At 40.1% G+C, this 21105-nt stretch overlaps 1 protein-coding gene across 2 annotated transcripts in view; it reads right to left on the reverse strand.

Annotated features, from left to right (window-relative positions):
- MED13L (mediator complex subunit 13L) overlaps window positions 1-21105 on the reverse strand; it is a 282380-nt gene that overhangs the window by 12896 nt on the left and 248379 nt on the right. For both annotated transcript variants that reach the window (XM_059408507.1, XM_059408506.1), the window contains exons 17-25: window positions 16695-17632; window positions 12644-12823; window positions 11797-12020; window positions 9749-9941; window positions 8624-9053; window positions 7848-8067; window positions 6426-6614; window positions 1915-2138; window positions 1572-1714 (exon numbers count right to left, since the gene is read on the reverse strand). In XM_059408507.1, coding sequence (XP_059264490.1) covers window positions 1572-1714; window positions 1915-2138; window positions 6426-6614; window positions 7848-8067; window positions 8624-9053; window positions 9749-9941; window positions 11797-12020; window positions 12644-12823; window positions 16695-17632 — 2741 coding nt within the window. The remainder of the gene's footprint in view (window positions 1-1571; window positions 1715-1914; window positions 2139-6425; window positions 6615-7847; window positions 8068-8623; window positions 9054-9748; window positions 9942-11796; window positions 12021-12643; window positions 12824-16694; window positions 17633-21105) is intronic.

Raw genomic sequence — 21105 nt, forward strand, 5'->3', positions numbered from 1 at the left:
AGGCTCACATACAATACTATCCCACAGAAATGCAATGTGGTGCAGACCTCAGGTCCCCAAAAAATGAAATATAGATTGGTAAACTGATCTCCTGTACACTAGGCTCTTCTCGAATGTATCAGACCTCCAGGCTCCCGAAAGAAGATTCATTTTTAAAGAATATTATACTTACAAAAGACAAGGGTAATATTTTCTATTGGCCTATAGTGTAACTAGTAAAAAAAATTTTACACACAATAGATTCCTAAGAAAACACTTATACTTATTTTCATGTAATATAATATATGTATAAACTGCTTTTCAACCCTAATACTTAGCCTACTTGAGCACTTGCTACAATGCAGGTTGTATCTGTATCAGGGTCTTATTTCAGAGATTTCATAAATATCTGATATAAATTGCATGCAAAGAAATAATATGTGAACTCTAATACAAGGGCTCCACAAACTATAGCTTACGGGCCAAATCCTGCTCAGCACTTGTTTTTGTAAACAAAGTTTTATTGGAACAAAGCAAAACCCATTCACTTAGGTGTTGTTTGTGGCTGCTCTGACTTTACAATGGCAGAGTTGAGAGGCTGCAACAGTGACAAGCTGGCCAGCAGAGTTGAAAATATTTACTACCTGGCCCTTTACATAGAAAGTTTGCGGACTCTGCTCTAATATAGGTGAATACACAAAACCACCAGGCTAATTTGTGACATATGATTTGCTTTTGTGTAGACCTTAAGGGGAACAAAAAAAATTTCTCCCATCTGTATGTATACACTGAACTTTTTATAAATGTATCATTAATTAATAAGGCTTTAAAAATAATCTAGAACTATTCATACTGCTCACATAAAGTAGATATAGTAAGACAGCAAATGAGCTTGGCTCAAAGCCAGGCAACACCGCTGCCAGTGGTCAGTTGTGCTGTTAGTTATTTTTACTGCTTTGTAACTGACTGTTATATTTATGATGGGAACTATTAGCAGCTGGTAGGTATATGTGGGGATTCAACCTAAAAAGTCTATTCTGTTAGGTGTCCAGACTGAAGTCTATGAGACAGTGGCAATGTAAAAAAAGACCACTCCAACTTGCAACTATTTGTCCTTGTAAGTCAGGATTACTTTGCTCTTATGCCACCAATACAAAATAAATACAAACTGTATTGCCATCAATCACCAAAAAGAAATAAAAGAAACAGAAGTCTATTCTTACATATGACTTCTACCATCATCCACAATCTCCCATTTCAAGTTTCGTGTTAAAACTGATTTGATCTCACTGACTCAGTACATAAATAAACGTCAGAAGTCCTAATTTACTATCACTTTAATATTAATAAAACATTCTTTTTCGTATCTTTTATATTGGGGTTCAGTAGTTAAGATTTTCTTTGGTAAATGGTTTTGTTGATAATGAAAAGTTGAAAAACTGCACTTAAAACTACATTTAAAAGAATCAGAAAATACAAATCCACTTTACTCTTACTATCAACTTTATAATTTTCTCCCTCAGCTCAGTTAGGGACATTAGCTTAACACTCTTCCTTTGTTTCCTGTACTGACTGCTTCAGGAATCTCTCACCTTTAAGCTCCCCATGGCCAAGCCGCCCAAGTCGGCCAATTACAACTCTCCAGGGTAGAGATGTCATTTGGACAATACCTATGCACCACTCCCATAACTTCTGTAGTCCAATTTTACGTGCAGATACTTTACTCCTCCGTGATCTAAAAAAGAAAGAATTGAGGAAGGGGTCTCCAAATTAGTCAAGTCAAAGCGATCACTTAGCAAGGGAAAACCCATAAAACTTCCAAAGAACCCACCCAGAAAGCACCCACTGCATTTAGACAGGAAAATCAGAATGACTCGTATCTGAGGAAAGGCAGAGCATCAGTTTATACACAGCATAAACACTGAGACTCCTCACCTGTTTGGTAAAGCAATATTTACAATACAAGTTTCTAATAATTCCCCATGGAGGTCAGTGCAGGAAGCCAAAAGCCAGCGCTGGTCATGAGACAGACAGTAGCCCACAAAGAGCACGTTGTATTTCTGGCTCGCCTCTCCAAATGTCTCTCCTAGCTCCGTCTGCTTGTCTTTGATTGGGGCCAATATAAAAGGAGGGGAATAAAGCTGGATTGGGCTGGGTCGCTGAAATCAAAATAAAAGCCGGTATCAAGACAAAGCCACCCAACTCAATGTTTACAACAAAACACCCAAGAGCACTTAAAACCAATGGGGAGTAATGACAACAGACTGCCCCCCAAAAGTATTACATACCTAAATAGGAACTGTTTAAAGGACATCAGCTAGGGAACCCCAATCAAGCCAATGTTACCTTATTAAAAGGAAATTACTATTTTGGAAAGTAAACTGGCCCCACTTCATTAGTCATCAGGAAGGCAGAAATTAAAACCACAATGAGACACTACTACTACCCACCAGAATGTCAAATTAAAAAAGAAAACACTGAGTATCAGTGAGAATGTGGGGTAACTAGAACTTTCAGACACCGCTGGTGATGTAATCTCTTTGGAAAAGTGACAATCTCTGCTAAAGACAAACTCACACATACCTTGACCCAATCCAGCGAACATCTATGTTTACCAAAGGACAGGTGTAAGACAGTCTATAACAGTTTTAATCCTAACAGCTCCAAATTAAAAATAACCTAAATGCCCATCACCAGTAAAATGGAAGATAAACTGTGTTATAGCTATATAGTCAGAATATTAAAGAGCAAAGACAGGTAAAACTACCACTCCATGTAACAGGACAGATGAATCTAGACACTGGGTAAAAGAAGCCAGACACAGAAAATACCAATTATATGACTCAATTTAAATTAAAGTCAAAAACAGGTAAGATATGTTGTTGTTAAGTCAAAACACTGATTATCAATAGAATGACTAGAAGGGATGTGAAAGACATTTCTCGATGCTTTTCAATTTTTGTTTCTTGTGCTTGTTATGTGATGTATTTAGCAGAAATTCATCAAATGGTATACTTATTACTGGGTACTTTTCAGCATGTAGATTATACTTCAGAGTGAGTGAGAAAGAGAGAGAGAGAGTGTGTGTGTGTGAGTTAAGAAATCAAAGCATTAGCTGTTATCAGTAAGAAACATTTTAAACCAACTCTGTACCATTTTTTTACAATTATACACATTTCAATATTTAATGATATTGGGGTCAGCACACTTCCAAACAGCAAATATTTTAGGCTTTATGGGTATCTCTTCTTCTGAATATTCTTCTCTTTTTAAAAATGGAACAATCATTCTTATCCATGTCATACCAACACAGGCTGTAGCAGGCTAACCTGAGCCCACAGTAACACCACAGTAACAGCTGCTGACCCCTGAATGAATACATGTTCATCCATCCATCCATCCATCCATATGGCATATACGTATTTATGGCATAAAAAATAGTAATAATGGAATTACAGAATTTTAAAGCTAAAATAAAGACCTGAGAAAGAGTCTAATGCAATTCCTTAATTTTAGGGACACAAAACACAGGCCTAGAGATATTAAACAATGTGCTCAAAGTTTCAAAGCCAACCTTATCATCGATCCATTCATTCTCCCTACACCTGAAAGTCTACTCCTAGGTATTTACCAAGAGAACGGAAAACATTTTCAACAGAAACACTTGTGCACAAATGTTCAAAACAGACAAAAGCTAAAAAGTGGAAAGACTCAAATGGCCATCCACTAGAGTAAACAAAATGTGGTATATATCCATACAATGGAATATCATTTAACCACAAAAAGAAATAAAATACTATACATGCTATGACATGAATGTACCTTGAAAACATGCTAAATGAGACACCAGACATAAAAGATTACATATTGTATGATCCATTTATATGAAGTGCCCAAAACTCGCAACTCCATAGAGACAGAAAAGAGACTGGTGGCCATCAAGGGCTGGGGGAGGGGAAATGAGCTACTAGGTATGGCGTTTCTTTCCAGGTTGGCAAAATGTTCTAAAATGAGACAGCAGGGACGCCTGGATGGCTCAGTGGGTTAAGCCTCTGCCTTCAGCTCATGATCTCAGGGTCCTGGGATCGAGTCCCGCATTGGGCTCTCTGCTCAGCAGGGAGCCTGCTTCCCCACCCCTTCTCTCTCTCTGCCTGCCTCTCTGCCTACTTCTGATCTCTCTCTGTCAAATGAACAAATAAAATTCTTTAAAATGAGACAGCAGTGATAGCTGTACAATTCTGTGAACAAACTAAAAACCACCAGACTATGCAATTTTTAAAAGGGTGAGTGTTATAACATGCGAATTATGTCTCAATAAACCTTTCAAACAAAACAGAACAGTCAGGTGAGAGCACCTGAAAAGTCTAGCGAAAAGGAGAAGGTTAAATGCCAAATGTCTTAGATGCAGCAGACAGCCTGTGATAAATCCCAAAGTAAAATATTATTCCCCAAATATTTTTCAGATACTGGATATTCTATGAAAAACAGAAGAAGTGACACCAACAATAGGATTTCTTCTAATACTTGCATGGTAAATACTGAAACCCATTCCTTCTCCTGTAAAGTGTGCTTGCATAAGGCTATGCCGCAGTAGAGATTCGGAATTCCCAGGTGCAGAGGCCCAGAGGCCGTGCTCACCACTGAGTCCTCAGCACCTAACATAGGGCCTGGCACACAGCAGACACTTGGCTGTATTTACTGAATGAAAGTGCCCTGCTTAGCTGCAGACTGAGGGAGTGGAAGCATTCAGCAATTAGCCATTACCATAATACCCATAAAAACTTATAAACCTCGGGAAATACATGTAACCTTTGATTTTGTTTTTAATAATGTCAAATGATTTCTTTCTCTTCCTGTTACAAAGCAAAAGGGAAAAAAAGGCTTATTTTTGCCATCTATTTTCATCTAGAGTCATCTATTTATCTCGTGGGCTACTGATAGTGTTCTGCCAGTACGTTATAAACTTTAAAACTTGTAGGTAATGCCGCAGGACATCTTAATACAGGTAGTCAGCCTTCACTCCCCTCTATGAAAATGCAGAACACTATCAGTTATCATTTGAAAATACGGCAACTTCTTACCAAAGCATAAGGAATGACTGCCATCTGAACTACAGAATAACTACATGAGGTAAAGAACTAAAAGGTTCTAAGTTTATAAAGAAAAGGCAGTAACTCAATTTCTGGAGACAAAAGAAAAAAACAGTAGAAATAATTTTTTTTTAATTCTAGAAAAAAAGCTAACAGAGAAAACAGATGAACTGCTCACAAAAGTGAAAAATTAAAACTCAAAAGAATAAACCAACCTAAACTGCCAAAGATAGAAATTGTAAATAACCGCAGAATGAATGTGGGTTGCGGGCTAAGCATTTTCTTCTGGATCAAGTGACAACAAATGTGGTATTAACTACATGCCTCATTTTTTTCCCCCACTTCTAAGTTTTTTGTTTTTTGTTTTTTGTTTTTTTTTTTTAAAGATTTTATTTATTTGACAGAGATCACAAGGAGGCAGAGAGGCAGGCGGTGGAGGCAGGGGGAGCAGGCTCCCTGCTGAGCAGAGAGCCTGACGCAGGGGCTTGATCCCAGCATCCTGGGATCATGACCTGAACTGAAGGCAGAGGCTTTAACCCACTGAGCCACCCAGGTGCACCCCCCACTTCTAAGTTTTTATTTATATAAGAGATAAGCATTTCACTGAGTTTTCCAGAAAAACTTACATTACCAACTAAAATCAGCAGGTATTGGTGTTTTTAAGCTCCTTTAATATGAAGAGGTGTTTGCTGGCTTTTATTAACAGGTGATCTTTCATGCAATAAAAGTTGTGGGAACTGATTTTTGAAGGCTTTGAAAATTCTAAACATTGCCCTGTTCATCTATCTTCAGGATAAAGTCATTCGTAAAATAAAAAAAGTATACATCTTTTGTTTGGTGTTTTAAAATTCCCCTAGATATACATATCTGTGGGAAGTAGGTTTAAGAAAGTACTCATTTATATATCAGAAGCACCGAGATAAGGGAAAAGAAAGCAAGCCCCTGTAAACACATGCTTTGGAAAATTAGAAGCCCCTGCAGAATGAAGGCATGCACAACTGCTGTACCAGGAGGGACAAGAGCTAGGGAAGGGAGAAAGCCAGTGATTTAATAACAGATCAGCTTCAAAAATAAATATAGGAAATAAACATAGGAAAGTCAAACATTAGTAAGGTAAGAGTGATGAGTATATTGCCGCCTTAGATCCTACATCAAAAAAACACCAAGAGTTTGCTTGTCTCCTTTCTCAAAAATTTTTACAAGTTTAGAGAAGTACCTCCTCTATTTTAAATTAAGCATCAGAGAAACCTCCCACTCTTAACAAAGGCTGAAGATACACCCAGCAGCCAACTCTCCTGGCTTGTATCCCTAGTATAAAAGCACTCTTTTAGAAATTTCTGCTGTGCTACTACCTACCTCTGGGTTCTTGAGGGTCATCTCAATGCTGGCGGCGGGCCCGAATCCTGTGAGGGACTTAATGTGGATCTGTGTGGGCAGAGGTCGCCGGCACTGGCAGTACACTGAAAATGCCATGGACTTCAAGTATTGAATGTAGAAAACTTGTTCGTCCTTCATTGTCTGCAGCATGTACTGGCAAGGCACAATCTACACACACAAATACAAATAAAACTAGAATGCGCTTGGAAAATGAAATGGCATGAATTCTTTGCAAAGAGGGCAGGGAGTTTAAGTTTTAAAATATATAAGGGGCACCTGGCTGGCTCTGTCAGTGGAGCATGCAAACCTTGATCTCGGGGTTGTGAGTTCGGGCTGCACATGGGATGTAGCGACTGCTTAAAATCAAATCAAGTATTACATACATATGTGTATAAACATATATACATATATGTTATGTACATAATGCAACTCAATCTTAACTCCTTAGATGACATAAAATCCTCTATTACAAAGATACACCAACAATTGAAGAAGAGGGGTCATCTGTTGGCCACATTACAGTCACTTAGAAATTACCCTCTTCCTTTTTTAGGGATAAATTGTTAATTTACTATTGCCATGCTCCAAAATTTTTAAAACTTGCTTTTTAATGTAGTTCTCTTTTTAATCACATGTACACACAGAGCGTGCAGTAACTGAGGAATTACTATCTGAGGATGTGAGACACAAACTTCACAACGAAAAACAATCAATAACATACTCTGGTAACTCTTTAATTCAATATTTTAATTCTGTAAGATGGCTCTAGTGAAAGTGACAGTAAAACAAACCCAAACACCCAAGGTATCATTTATCACTATTACCAAAATCTTGTAAAATTATTGCACTATAAAGCCAGCCAGGCGGTAGTGGAAGAGGCACGCTCACTGACTGCTCTGTGAAGGGAATGTAAATAAGCGTAACTTTTCTGGAAAGGAATCCGGCATTATTTGTCAGTACTATATCTAAGAATACGCTTTAAGAAATTACCTGAAGTATGAAAAAGAGATTATAAAGATGTTTATTACAGCTATATGTATAATAGCAAAATTTAGAAACAAATATCTAAGTGTACAATAATGATTACATCTGGAGAACATGCACTCATTAGAAATGCTGCTTGTAAGAATTTTAAACACGGCAAAGTATTCATGAATAATGTTAAGTATTAAAGACTAAAAATTATACTAGAAGTATGATTCCAACTCTATAAACAAACATACACAAAAAAGGCGAGAAATACACCAAAATGTTACGCAATGGTGGCTTAATCTAAAAGTAGAATTTTGAGTACCTTTTCCTTTATAGCTTTCATGTACTTCCAGTTAAAAAAAAAAAATCATGAACTTGTATTTTGCAAAAACAACAATGAAAGCGAAAAATAAAGCCGCAAATAGTCACCTGGAGAATGAAAGAATTTCTCATATGCTCAGGTAAATTATCCAGCATCTCTGTGTAGCAGCGCATCAAACTCAACAGCCAAAAGTTTCCGGAAGTAGAGTCTTCATCTGCAGTGTAAGTGAAGGGGTCCACCATGTAAATGACAACAGCTGGAGGATAGGCCTGGCTGTCTGCGGAGTCAGGCTCAGTGGGAATTCCTATTCTCTCTCGTTCTGTGACGCTGCAGAAAGAGCCACTTATGAGATGCACAGAATAAACATAAGTCACACAAAATACACCAGTTCCAGAGCACACCAATGATTATAGATTAAATGTAACATCAATATGTGTATTACTAAAATGAAGGCAAACCAAGTCAGTTCGTAGGAAGACAGGTGGGAAATGACAATACACTCCTTTAAGTGGGAGATCTCTTTTTCCCCTCCCTCCTTCTCCTGGGGCTATATTCTAAAAAGGTATTTTATAATACTATTAATGTTAGTGTTTAATAGCTTACTATTACTATTATCCACTTATTCTGTTCACATAATAGTAGAATCATCACTAAAACTTACGACGAAGCTAATAAGTACAGTACTAGTAAGTTTATAAGAAGTCTCAGATTTCTTAACACTGAAACAAGAGACTGACAGTTGTCACTTCCCTGTGGGAAGAAGAGAAATAGAGCACTTCACTAGACTGAGAGATTCACGAGGCTGAGGCGGACAGCTGGGTGCAGAAGAGTACAAGTAAGGGTCCAAGCCAAAGCCACTCGTGTCAGTCCATGAACAACGTACCTTTCTTGTCCATCCTGTGAGGACTGAGAGGAGCTCTGCCCCGGCTCAGTGTCTCCACCACAGCCCATGTTCCCTTGCATTCTGTCTGCGGAACTGGCCCCAGTGCTGGGGTTCTGCCCTCCAACACTAGCACTGAACCCTGAAGAAGAGGTAGTGCTGGTCTGGTTAACAACGGCAGCAGGGGCAGAGGACGAGACAGGTGGTGGCACAGAGGAACCAGATGCGGAGCTACTTGCCGCAGGGTTCCCAGAAGTGCTGTTAGAGGTGGGATTGAATGCACTGCCAGCCGGGGGCGCTGCTGATCCTGAATTTGAAGCTAGTGGCCCTGCGTTCCCAGGTGTAGCTTGTCCCTGTGCTGCTGCTGGTGGGGACTGATACTTAGGTGGTATCAACAGGCTGCTGTCGAGCTGCAGAGTGGCTAGATAAGGTGCTGAAAAAGGACATGCAGAGAGGTGACATCAGTGATGTTCTGCAGTACTGAACTGGATCAGAAATTCAGAATGGCCCCTTTTTTAAAAAATGATGCTTTCAGGCTGCAGTACTCTAATTATGACACCCAAAATGCTATCTCCACACCTGAATATATGCTTATATATTCTTCAAACATGGAAATGAACATGAAGCTACTTATTATAAATTCTGGTGAAGAGGCTGATTAGAAAAAAAAAAAAAAGTGAGAGAGAGAGAGAGAAAATTAATCCCTATAACACTTTCCTTTCAGACTGACTCTCTGGGCCTTCACTGACAACAGAGAGGCCACGTATTCTCTAGCCACCACGGTACACCATGCTCCTCTGTGTACTGAACTTTAAAAGCTTCCAAGATCCTCTTGGGAATGTCGGTTAAATTTAAGCAGTTAATACCAAGTCCTGCTGCTAAGTTTTCAAAATGTGGAGTAAATTAGATATGACTTCTTTAGGCAACTTTAAATTGCTTTTAAAGAATGTGTGTGCACATAAAAATTAGCATTTAATGACCTAGAACGCAGAAATTAGACCTAAATAAATACAGTAATGGAACACTAACATTACCTGAGACAAAAGTAGCATAATGCTGCTTCCCAAAGGGGGACAATTTGCTATTTTACTTCTCAGATTCTACTTGGCCAAATAAATTCCCATTTACCTAGGTGATGGCGGCAAACTTGCGCATAAAGTTTGAGTCTGGAATGATTGTCATTCTCCTCACTGCTCCACGGCTGGTTGAACCACTCGCTCACAAGCTCGTCAGTCAGCTTCTGTGCCACGGTCTTTCCCACGCGCATGATCCCGTCTCTTAGCACTTTGCAGATGGGCTTGTGCTGCCCAAGCCTACACATCTGATACCACAAGCAAGATCATTACTTACAACAGGAACCACTCCTGTCGTTAGCGGGGAGAATTCTTTATCATACGCATCGAAGTATTTTGCTTTTCTTTTAGCATTAACACGAACAACCAAACCAACATTAGACGCTGGTCCTTTCTGGTAATTATAATGTATGCTGAGACTGCTATCTGTCTCTCCAAAACCTGGCCTAGACCCTCTAAAGAAAAATAAATGTTTCTTCACCCCAGCCAATTCCTCCCACACAAGGGAAGTTTGCTGAGCACTACCTGATTGCTAATGGTCAAATAAAGAATTAACCAGATTCCTGCCTACTTTGGCTGACTGAGACATATGTCCACTAAAACCTCTTAAGTAATCCCTACTCATAATGTTTTCCCATAAGATAACATTAAAATTTTATGGGCCATCTGTTACAGACATTTGGAGATCACCAATAGCAGAAGCCACTGAAGCAGTGGATATGCTGATCACTTTTTCAAAGTAAATAGTTGTTTGAAGCACAATGCTATTGTTATTAATCTCCAGGACACTAAATGGGTACTTACAGCAAAGAATTAATGTAATACACCTGCAAAAAATAAGCTACTTAACTATCTACTCACCAACAGGAGAGCCCACATTATCCCTTATTAGAGGTGATAACTGACGGCTTACCAAGCCCCTACCAAGTTCTCTAACGCACACTCTTCTCAACAAAGTATGCACTCCCGCCAAATGAGCAATCCTAGTAAAGTCATTAGTCTCTAAAAAGATCCAGCAATGCTTTTATATGTTTTATAAGTCATGTTAAAAGTTTCATCCAAGAGAAGAGAACTGGGCTCTAAAAAAAATTGCTTAGATAAGTTTTCTCTGTTATGGTCCTTGTGATTTAATAGTATTACACATCCATGAGCGAGGCACTGTATAGAAATCACTGTACCTAACGGTTCCTTTAGGGGCTTAACTGATGTCATTACCTCTTACATTAGCATCTCCTCACTTCTTTGTAGCAACACGTAAGTTTACTATTTCACGTGTGCCCATCCACTTCTAGATAGTGAATATTCTGTTATGAAACATTTTAGAAATTCAACTTGGCAACTTCTTTAACAAACACTCTTGTGATGTTTATAAAATGCCTGTAACAGTTCTTCATAAGTACTAATTTTATTTAATTTTGCCCAAAATAAAGATATTAGAAGTATAAGAAACAAAGAATTTAGTGTACATACACTTTGGCAGAAAAAATGTGGCACTTAACCTTAAAGATACTCATGATTCCAATTTTTCGAAAGTAACAGTAATTTATGTACTAAATATATAAAATGATTCACCACCTTTTATATTATTATGGTTATTACATTATTAATCTGTATCAAAGTTCTAGTATTAAGAATAATGCAGTGCTAAATATACAACAGGGACATGACTCATTAAACTTATCTTTTGACTCAAAAATCCCAAGCTAAACATTTTCATACTGTTTTCAAGACCCCCCCACCCAGCACCAAGAAGGGATGCGCTTTCTTTCTGTAAAGGTCATCTTCTGAACATCCAGAACACCCGCTGGTAAGCAACACTTTTCAACTCAAGCACATACATGAGAAAAGAACAGCTGACGGAATTGTTAAGAGTGTGGGAAGGCTGGCAGAGCAGTCTTCTAAATCTAACAAAATGTAAAGCCAAGAGGGGAAAGCAATTTACTCCCAGGAAACCTTGCCAATTTAATTCTCTCCTTTATCCTCCAACCACTCGCAAATTTTCTTTGAGATCTACCTTGAAGATACTTGTTCTTTAAAATTTAGTCAGAGCTGGAAACAATCTGAGGACTCATGTCCCCAAAACGATCTTCATATCATTCTCACCTCATATACAGCACTCAAGTCCCTGAAGAAAGTTTTGGCTCCTTCGAGCAAGGCCTCATTTTCTGGACACACCACAATATAGGCAACATCACGGTGGCCCCCATATGGGTCCAACAATAGCCTCTCCCAAAACGGCAAAGAGAATGGTGAGATGGTGAGGAAGTCTTTGTCACAGCCTACCAGCAGAGTGGGAATGGGCAATGGTTCAGGAGACTCTTCTGAACCTGTAACAAGAAGGCAGTTAGGACGGTGTTTGAAAGTCCATTTCCTAGAACCTGGACAACTCAGAAGTTCTTGCTGCATTAGTCCTAATTCTGGCATCAGAAATTTCTTGTAGGTTGACAGGGTCACTCTCAATAGTACTCTCAAATCCCCTTATTACATGGCCCCTGACAAAGACCTTATATCAATGAGTCAGAACGCACTTAGATAGGTCCAATAAGGGCAGGTTAGAAAAGGTAAAGTTAGTTTTCCAAGCAGCACTATACCATTTCCTTTAAATTAAGCCTTAACATCCTGACTAGGAAGAAGTTGAAAGAACTAGTTCAGAAGGTCATCAGGATGAAAATACAACGAGGATGAGGAAGATGAGGAGAATCTAATGAATACTCCAAATATTATTTTCCTCATTGACCTGGATTCGACCAAGGATGCTAAGAGAAAACTTAACTCCAAACTGACTTTAGGGAAGAAAAGATTATAAAGATTAAATATTAAGATAAAGATTAAAGATTAATTTATAAAATTATAAAACTTAATAGTCATGAAGAGGATTCCATTTTGTCAGTAAAGCTAGGACTGGACAGTATCTAAAACTGGAAGAATTGAAACGGGGAAGAGATTCTACCATAGGTTCCCCGTCCTGCCATTTTGTGGAACTGCTGCCAGGTTAGCGGTCCCTGCACATGCTGGATGTTCTCCCAGGTCCTGCCCGTGCGTTTCTTTTGGATGGCATCTTGGAGAAAGGGCTGCAGCGACAACAGCATGCGGACCACATCCTGGGAGGAGAGCATGCTGATGTCTAGCACTGCAAGAGAAAGGAAATGAAAAGGAACAAATTATACAGGGGGACTGGCATTCTCTTCTTCCCTGCCATCCTTCTGGACCTCAGTTATAGTCCATGACAAAAGACATTACTGGAGGTAGATTCTATTTTCAGTATATTCTAAAATGCTTGACTTACCAGTCAAAAGATATTATTTTATTATTACAAAGTAATTTATAATTTACTATGGGAAATAATAAAAGGAGAAATAGATCACTCTGTATCTAAGAGGTTAACTATAGAATTGTTTAGAAATAAAAAGATGGGTAGGCCTGAATTTAAAATCATACAGACCTGTTTCCAAGGTTGTTCATAGGGAAAGAGAGCTATAAAAGTTTCTTAATCATTCTATTACTTTTTTTTATAAATAGCAATGTTTTGAAAGTATGATCAGTGTGTGTTGGGGGGGACTTAAGAGCTCTTAAAAACTGTTAAAAATGCTCTTAATGTAAAATGTTTTCACAAAATACGAAGTACACAGAGAGAAAGACAACGTTTCATGCAGGCAGAGGCATAAGAAAACATGGCAAAAGCTACGACAGGACTGAAAGTCATCTGTCCCCAGAGGAAGGTGGGACTCATGGTTTCAGAAGAAATGTCCATCCTACTGAGGAGGGGCCCTCAACACAGAACCTGAAAACCTCTCAGACTCTATACAAAACTGTGCACGTATGAACATATGCATATTATTTACCAGGGATAAAGGTCCATAAAGGCTCATCAAATTCTCAAAAAGATCTGAAGAAAGAGCTAATGATGTGTGAGGTGATCAGCTGCATACCTAAAGGCCCTTCCTTACTCTTTCTTTTCTAGCTGACTGGGAATGGGACACAGATGGAAATCTAAGATTTATCTACCAACTAAACCTGAAACACAGGATGCTTAAGACATCTCTAGGTGTATCCCTAAACCAAACAAATTGCTAATCTAAATTTGCAGCCTCTTGGGAAAAACTGGGAGACATGGCAAGCCGCAGGCCACATTCCTGCACAAGCAGCATGCCGGAGCGAAGGCTCAGCGCCCCCTTCAGATGGCTCTCCTCACTCAGCTCTGCTGCCTGCCTGAGAAGGAAGCAGTGATCGACTTTATCTTCAAGCCTGGGCTGCTTTTTTCTTAAAGAAAAAAGTACTTCTTGGACCCATGGCTCTATCAGAAGTTGGAGAATGACACACAAAGAGAACCACCGCTTAGAGAAAAACAAAAGCAGTCATCATTCTTTGTGGCTACTCGTGTGCACATGGAAAAGAACGTGTGTACTGACAGACACAGTGAGGGCACTGCTGTTGGCAAATCTGGCTCCAGCATCATTCATTTACGTTATCTGTCTGGTACTGTTAAGCTTGTGACTTTGGAACCCACACCTCCCCTGCAATAAAACTCTGCTCTTCTTCATATCCAAAGATGACAGGACTGATCCACCCACACACCGCTTTTCTGTCTGAAGGCTACTATCTGGCAAAAGGAACCACCCGAGATAATCACCCACATTTCTTTAGGGGAAAGACTGTACTTTCTTTAATTCATTTAATTGATAAATGCATCCAGCAGACATTAATTAGAGGCCTGCTAAGTACAACGCACTGTGCTCAAACCCAAGTGGTTACAGAAATGAGCATAACCCTTGAATACTTCCTTACAAGTCTCCACCTCCGAGAAGTCTCTTGATTTGGCTACTCAGAAAATGCCTACTCATCCCCTACTCCACTGATCTCTGTCCTCTGAACAAACTTTCTCCTTCCAGATTTCCAACTGTATTTAAGAAGCTTATGTAACCTTTCCCCTACAGGCTGAGAGTTGTTCAGAACAGGGTCCACGTTTCATTCACGTAAGCAACTACTCCAGCCCAGCCTGTTCCCACCTCTCTACAGAAGCAGCTCCTCACCATGGTCAAAAGATATGTTTAATCCTCTTCTTAAAAGCTCAGCTACACTTTAATGCTTCTTGACCACTCACTCATCTCTTTCTTGAAACTTGGTTACGTTGCAGAGTTCAGCGAAGCTCTGTCTCAAGCTCTCTTGTCGGTCTGGGTTTCCTCCTCCTTGGTGAGCTTTCTTCCTCCTCTGTGCCCTGGACTTGAGTATCTACAAGTCAACTACTCACTTTCCCCCGAGCTGCAGGACTGGGAAGTCCCAAGAGTCTACCTGACATCTCTACCTGGGTATCTCAGAAGAGATCTTTAAGATTTCCCAATCTCAAGTTAGGAGCTTTCTCCCCGGACCTGGGCTTCTTCCAGTGCACTGATCTTTGAACGACATCACCATCTGTCCAGGTATACAAGTCACAAGGCCAGGTGTCTTCCTTACCATCTCGCTCTCTCAGACCCCTAAAATCCAACCCATTACCAAGTCCTGCAGTCCAACCACTTCCTCAACATCCCTTGAATGTTTCCACTCCTTTGCCATCTCCTTTGCTAAGACAAGAAACCAAGTTATTCTTTCTTATTTGAGCCGCTGCACTAACCCTCTCATCTTCGCACCATTCCTGCCATTTCCAAATCCACAGCCTGCACTGCAGTCGGAGCTTGTCTGTTTCTTACTACACAAATCAGAGGGCAATGCCTCTTCATGAACCCATCATGTTAGGGCTCTTGGGATAAAGACCTCAGCCCAAACAGGTCTCAAACGGCTCTCGGGAATCTAGCCAGCTCCCGAGCTCCCTTCAGTTCTTTCAAGATGTATTTATTTAAGGGGGGTGGGGAGTTGAGGAGCCAGGGAGGGAAAGTGGGGAAGAGGAGAGAATCTCAAGAAAATTCCCCACTGGGCGCAGAGCCTAACTTAGGGCTCAATCTCATGACCATGAGATTGAATCCTGAGCCAAAATCAAGAGTCAGATTCTTAACCAACTGAACCACCCAGGCACCATCCCACATTAAAAATAAAATAAAATAAAATAAAATAAAATAAAATAAAATAAAATAAAATAAAATATTTATTTATTTGAGACAGAGAGTCCTTCAGCTCTTTGAAAGCCCCAAGCTCTGCGTAACTCTGGGCCTTCCTTCTTGCTGCTTTTTCTGCCTGGGACACAATTCTTTGCTCTCCACTTTCTTTAGCCAGTTATTTTGTACTTGGCACGGAAATCTAATGTTTCTACTTCCTCAAGGAGTAGAAGAAGGCTGACCTACTGCTCTTCTAGGCTGAGCCCCAGCCTAGGAAGGCCCTCCCACCCCACACCTTCATCACTTATAACAGTTTCTAATTCTATGCTAATTTGTGTAATTATTTGATTAATCTGATGTCCATCTTCCAGAATAGATTAGAAAGTCCCTCAGAGAGGTGTCCTGTCTCTTTCAGTCACTTTACCCCCAGGGATGCATCACAGCATAGACAGTGAATGAATAAGGGAAGGGAACAGCGAGCTGCAGGGCTCACTTAGAGCTCAACATTACACACATTTGTCAGCTGGAGCTTTTAATAATGGCAGTGACATGCCTCAGGAACCACAGCACAAAGCCAAGTGCAATCACTGTTACAAGACATGCAAAACACTGGAAAAGCAAAGGAAGGAGAAAATGCTCTGTAAATGGGTAGAAGGCTCCACAGGAGAAGTATTAGAGACAACCGAGTTAGAAGAATGGGTGGATTTAAATACACAAGGTGTGCCAACTACTTGTCTGTGTACTCGCAATGATGCTGATATGTAGCAGTCAGTTTGCCATGTGAACTGCCCACAGGAATCAATAGGAGAGGAAGTTTTCACAAAATAATGAGTCTCCTCAAAAGGTGTTTCAGTATAAAACACTTGTGTGTGTGTGTGTGTTTTAAGAGAAATGAAATTTAAAATTCTGTCCTTTATAATTTACCAATCATACCAAGATAATTTTCAAAGCAAACGTGTATTCTGGGAAACCTACCGTTGCTATGAGGCCAAGAGTGCACAGTGGCACTTCTCACCAGAGCTTCATCCACTTTTCCACCAGTGGGATTATCCACATACTGTCGGCCCTGCTCCAAGGCATTAAAGCATTCCGTCCAGTAATCATTATTATCTGCTTGCACCCGGTCATAACTCCAGCTTACACAGGGAAGAGTCTGGCGACTGTTAGAGGAAATGTAGTCCAGGAAACTCAATGAAGCAAAAGGTTGTGTATGTTGATTCTGGAGGAGGAGGAGAAGGCTTATAGGTGGCTCCTGGGACTTTCTGGTTCCCTCCATCTGAGGAAGGAAGGTAGTCTGACACATCATTAAACGCCTCTCTGCAGCCTGACCAATATCAGAATTCTTCCCAAAAATATCCAACTCATCTTCCAGGAAGAGTCCTGAATTGTAGCCAAGTTTGCGATTCATAATCGCACTAAACCCACAGGTACAGCGATACTGGTCCTCGTTGGAAGAATCAGGGATGTAAAGCCCAACGTCTGCCCCTTTGATGTTCATGTTGCAGGCACAGATGCAACAGCTGTCAAAGTTTCTGTCTTTAAAGATATTCATCACAGAATCTGAGAGAATCAAGGTGACGTAGAGACTGTGGGCTTCAGGAATTGGCTGCATCGTGGCAGGCTCCACAGAGTTAAGGGGCCGCGTGGTAGAGGGGGTAGAGGCTGGTGACCCCTGATCGGTGCTATCGTATTTAACCGACCCTTGACCACTGGCAGTGCCCCCACCTCTGGGAGTTCTTGGGGTCCTGGGGGTTCGTGGTGTGGGGACAGAGAAGCGAGGGGTTGCTGGAGATGGCAAAACTCCTGCTCCACTGTTGCTGGCTGGGGCAGCGCTGTTCAACGTCACTGGTGTGTTCATCTGTGGTGTATTCAGATAGTCCGGATCTGCTAGGCTCCCGACACTAGGCACGTTACTGCAACAGACAGTACCAAGTGAAAACAGGTGCATGTAACAGACATAATTACCCCACCTGGCCTGTGCATTTTTTTTTAAAAGATTTTATTTATTTATTTGACAGCCAGAGATCATAAGCAGGCTCCCCGCTAAGCAGGGTCTGATGAGAGGCTTGATCCCAGGACCCCGAGATCATGACCTAAGCCAAAGGCAGAGTTTTAACCCACTGAGCCACCCAGGTACCCCTGGCCTGTGCATTTCTTATCATGCTTTCGCTAGGTATATTCAATTTTTTATCACACACACACACAAAAAAGAAGATTCAAAGGAGTCAATAAAAGTGATGGGAAAGCAAGAAGCAAGGTATGAAGAATAATATACCATACACCAAGAATAATACATCATTTTCCTTCTACTTATTCCACATCAAAGCAATCTCCATCTTAATCTTTCAAGGGAACTTTACTGTTTTTACAAGAGAACATGGTGCTGGGTTGGGTCAATGTAACACATGAGTTCAGATGCTAAATTGACTAGAAAAGTATAGGATAAAATTTCCATCTAATCTGCAATTACATTTTTGTCACTTTTCAAAATTTAAAGTCTGCTGCTGTACTTATCCTCTGAGATCATAATCCATACATGATTCTAAAGCAGTTATAATCAAACAAATAGGAACATTTGCCATTTTTCTAATTTTCAAAGCACAGTCCTATCTAGGCTTGCATTTTTATAGTACTGAATGACCATAAAGGAATCCAATTTAGGAAATCCACTGGCCAGTACTACACTACAATTAATACCAATATCACATATGTAGCTAGGAGGCCTTAGTATTAATTAGATGAATTGTGCAATACACATACTGTATCATAGCTCTCAAACTTCTAACAGATTTCTGTGGGGTGGTGGGCAACTTTAGTTCATTTTTAATCTTCAATATGCTATGTATTACCTACAGCACAATTATTTTTAGTTCCCAGAGACTGATCACACACTGTGTTATCTATTTTTTCATAAGCAATGACTTCTTTTTAGAACAGTCACACAGAAAACAAAAACGGTTTCTACAATGTTCTGCTGTTTTATTATTGTAAAAGATTTTTTATGTACATTCTTAGAAGTACATGTAAAAAAAAGCAAATGAGACCATTCTCTCCCAATTAGAAGGTATCAAAAGAAAAGATTTCATCTACTGCCTAATATTTTTTTGAAATCTATTAATACTGTACTTAAACTAATGTTCTTCCAATAAATGACATATTCATTCACTTATAATGTGAAAGAAGAATGTCATAAAGTGATGGCTCTTCAAATAATTTTCTTGTGATTTTTAATTAGCTATGCCTAAAACACCAGCTTAAAAAATCCAAATCCGCACTACAAAGAAACTAACTCTGAAGCACAGTGGTATCTTTGAGTGCAGATAAAAAATGACCTAGAAACCTTGATTAGCAATCACTGCTATCTCAGAGACCAAAATAATGGGTAATAATGATCTTTACTCTAATTGGACTCCTTTCAAATTCTTCTGTTTGACAAAACCCTAAAATTATTATACAGTTCAGATCAGAAGAACTATGACTACTAACTGAAAACCTAAATAATTAAATTGCTCCCTAGGTAGTAAGAATGGTTTAACTTGTATAGTAACCTGATTTTTCCCATTCAATAAAAATGAACTAAGTACCAACACTATACTCAATGCTGGACATTCAACAGTGAAAAAGGGGATGAGAAGGTAGCTCACAGCAAATATGACAGGTGTCAAGCAAGTGAGCGTGCACGTTCTGAGTGTGACCAGGGTGCCAGGGTGATGGAGACCCCAGCAGAAGGAACTCACATAGTTTAGAACTGTGTTGCCCAATAGGGTTATCACTAGCCCTATGTGCTAAATTTAAATAAACTTAAATAAAACTATAAATTCATTTCAAGAGGTGCACAGCTACAAGCTCAGGGCAGGGGATGCCGTATTGGAAGGTGCTGATATAAAACACTTCCTTCATCAACAACAGCTCTTAACAGTGCCAACTGAGAATACCAAGGATCTCTGGGATGACAAAGGACAGATTTCATGTACCTAAACAATGATCTGAATTATTGATTATTTAAACTATCATACAGCAAAGGGCTGCCTGTCACTCTTTTGAGGAGTCTGTGTGTCTAAGAAATTCAACCATCAGATGGGTTCCTGGTGCCGCTGCCCTGGATGAGAATGGGGTGGCAACCCTTCTGGGTCCATGAGCCCTGCTGGACTAGACCAATCCCCCACTTACAGAAGCTCCAGCATGACTGGAGTACGGCAGTTGAAAACAAGCCCAGCGACCACCACAAGGGTACTTCTGAGCACGCTCTTGCCCTCTGATGATGAGATGTTATTGCCACAATACTTTCACAGCCACTGGAACCTTTCAAAAATCGTGTGGGGGAAGTCAGGCAGGATTATCCCAATTTTAAAGCAGGGGAAGACTCAGGTAAGCTGGTCATTTAAGGTCATACGGAGGAGTAAACAAAAAAGGCAGAAATGGAGTCCTCTGACAGCACAGTTCTACCTTCCTAAGTCTGGGTTCTTTCATCCTACACTCTGTCACTGTTTTTCACATTCTGACCCTGACTTTACATACATACACATAAAGCCTGTTAAGACATTAAAGTTGGTTTCATCAAGATGGTTTTCTGTGATGTCACAAATACAGCCCACAGAGCTGGATCTGGAATTTGTCTTATCGGCTCCTAAAATGTATCTCTGCATTAACTACAAACATTTTTTAAAAGGAGATTTACATAAAAATGCAGATCACCAGTCTCCCACATTCCTGCCTGAACAATGCACTGTAACTGGAGAGCACACAGTCCCTTTAAATGAGGCATACTCTTGGGCGCCTGGGTGGCTCAGCTGATTAAGCATCCGCCTTCAGCTCAGGTCAAGATCCTAGGGTCCTCAGATGGAGTCCTGCATCAGGCTCCCTGCTCCACAGGGAATCGGCTTCTCCCTCTGTGTCCCCACTCCCCATCTCTCATGAAGAAATAAAATTTTAAAGAAATAATAAATAAATGAGGCATATTCTTAAGAGTTCCAACAAAGACGCTGCTCTCTCCTACTGCCCCTCAGGATGACACTGACCATCAGTGATGCCAAGACTTTTGCTTTACCCAACGCAGGTCATCCACACATTGTTTACCTGGTCCTGACAGAAATTTGAGTTTATGGCCTTTTATTTTAAAGCATTTATTTTTTCAAGAAATTATTAATCACAGGGGAAACGGAATCTACACTGTTGACAGACTACTATTTTTTGACAGAGTGAAATGTGCTCAAGCTACAATATACACCCCTTTTCCTTCCTCCGTGTCATACCAGCCCTGTTGCTGCTTTCTTATATGACATGGGTCAGTGTCAGAGAAAGTGTCTATGCTAACACTTCATTTTAAAGTGCTTGACGTGGGGCGCCTGGGTGGCTCAGTGGGTTAAGCCGCTGCCTTCGGCTCAGG

This window comes from Mustela nigripes, chromosome 8 (assembly GCF_022355385.1).
Source record: "Mustela nigripes isolate SB6536 chromosome 8, MUSNIG.SB6536, whole genome shotgun sequence".
Classification (NCBI taxonomy): Eukaryota; Metazoa; Chordata; class Mammalia; order Carnivora; family Mustelidae; genus Mustela; species Mustela nigripes.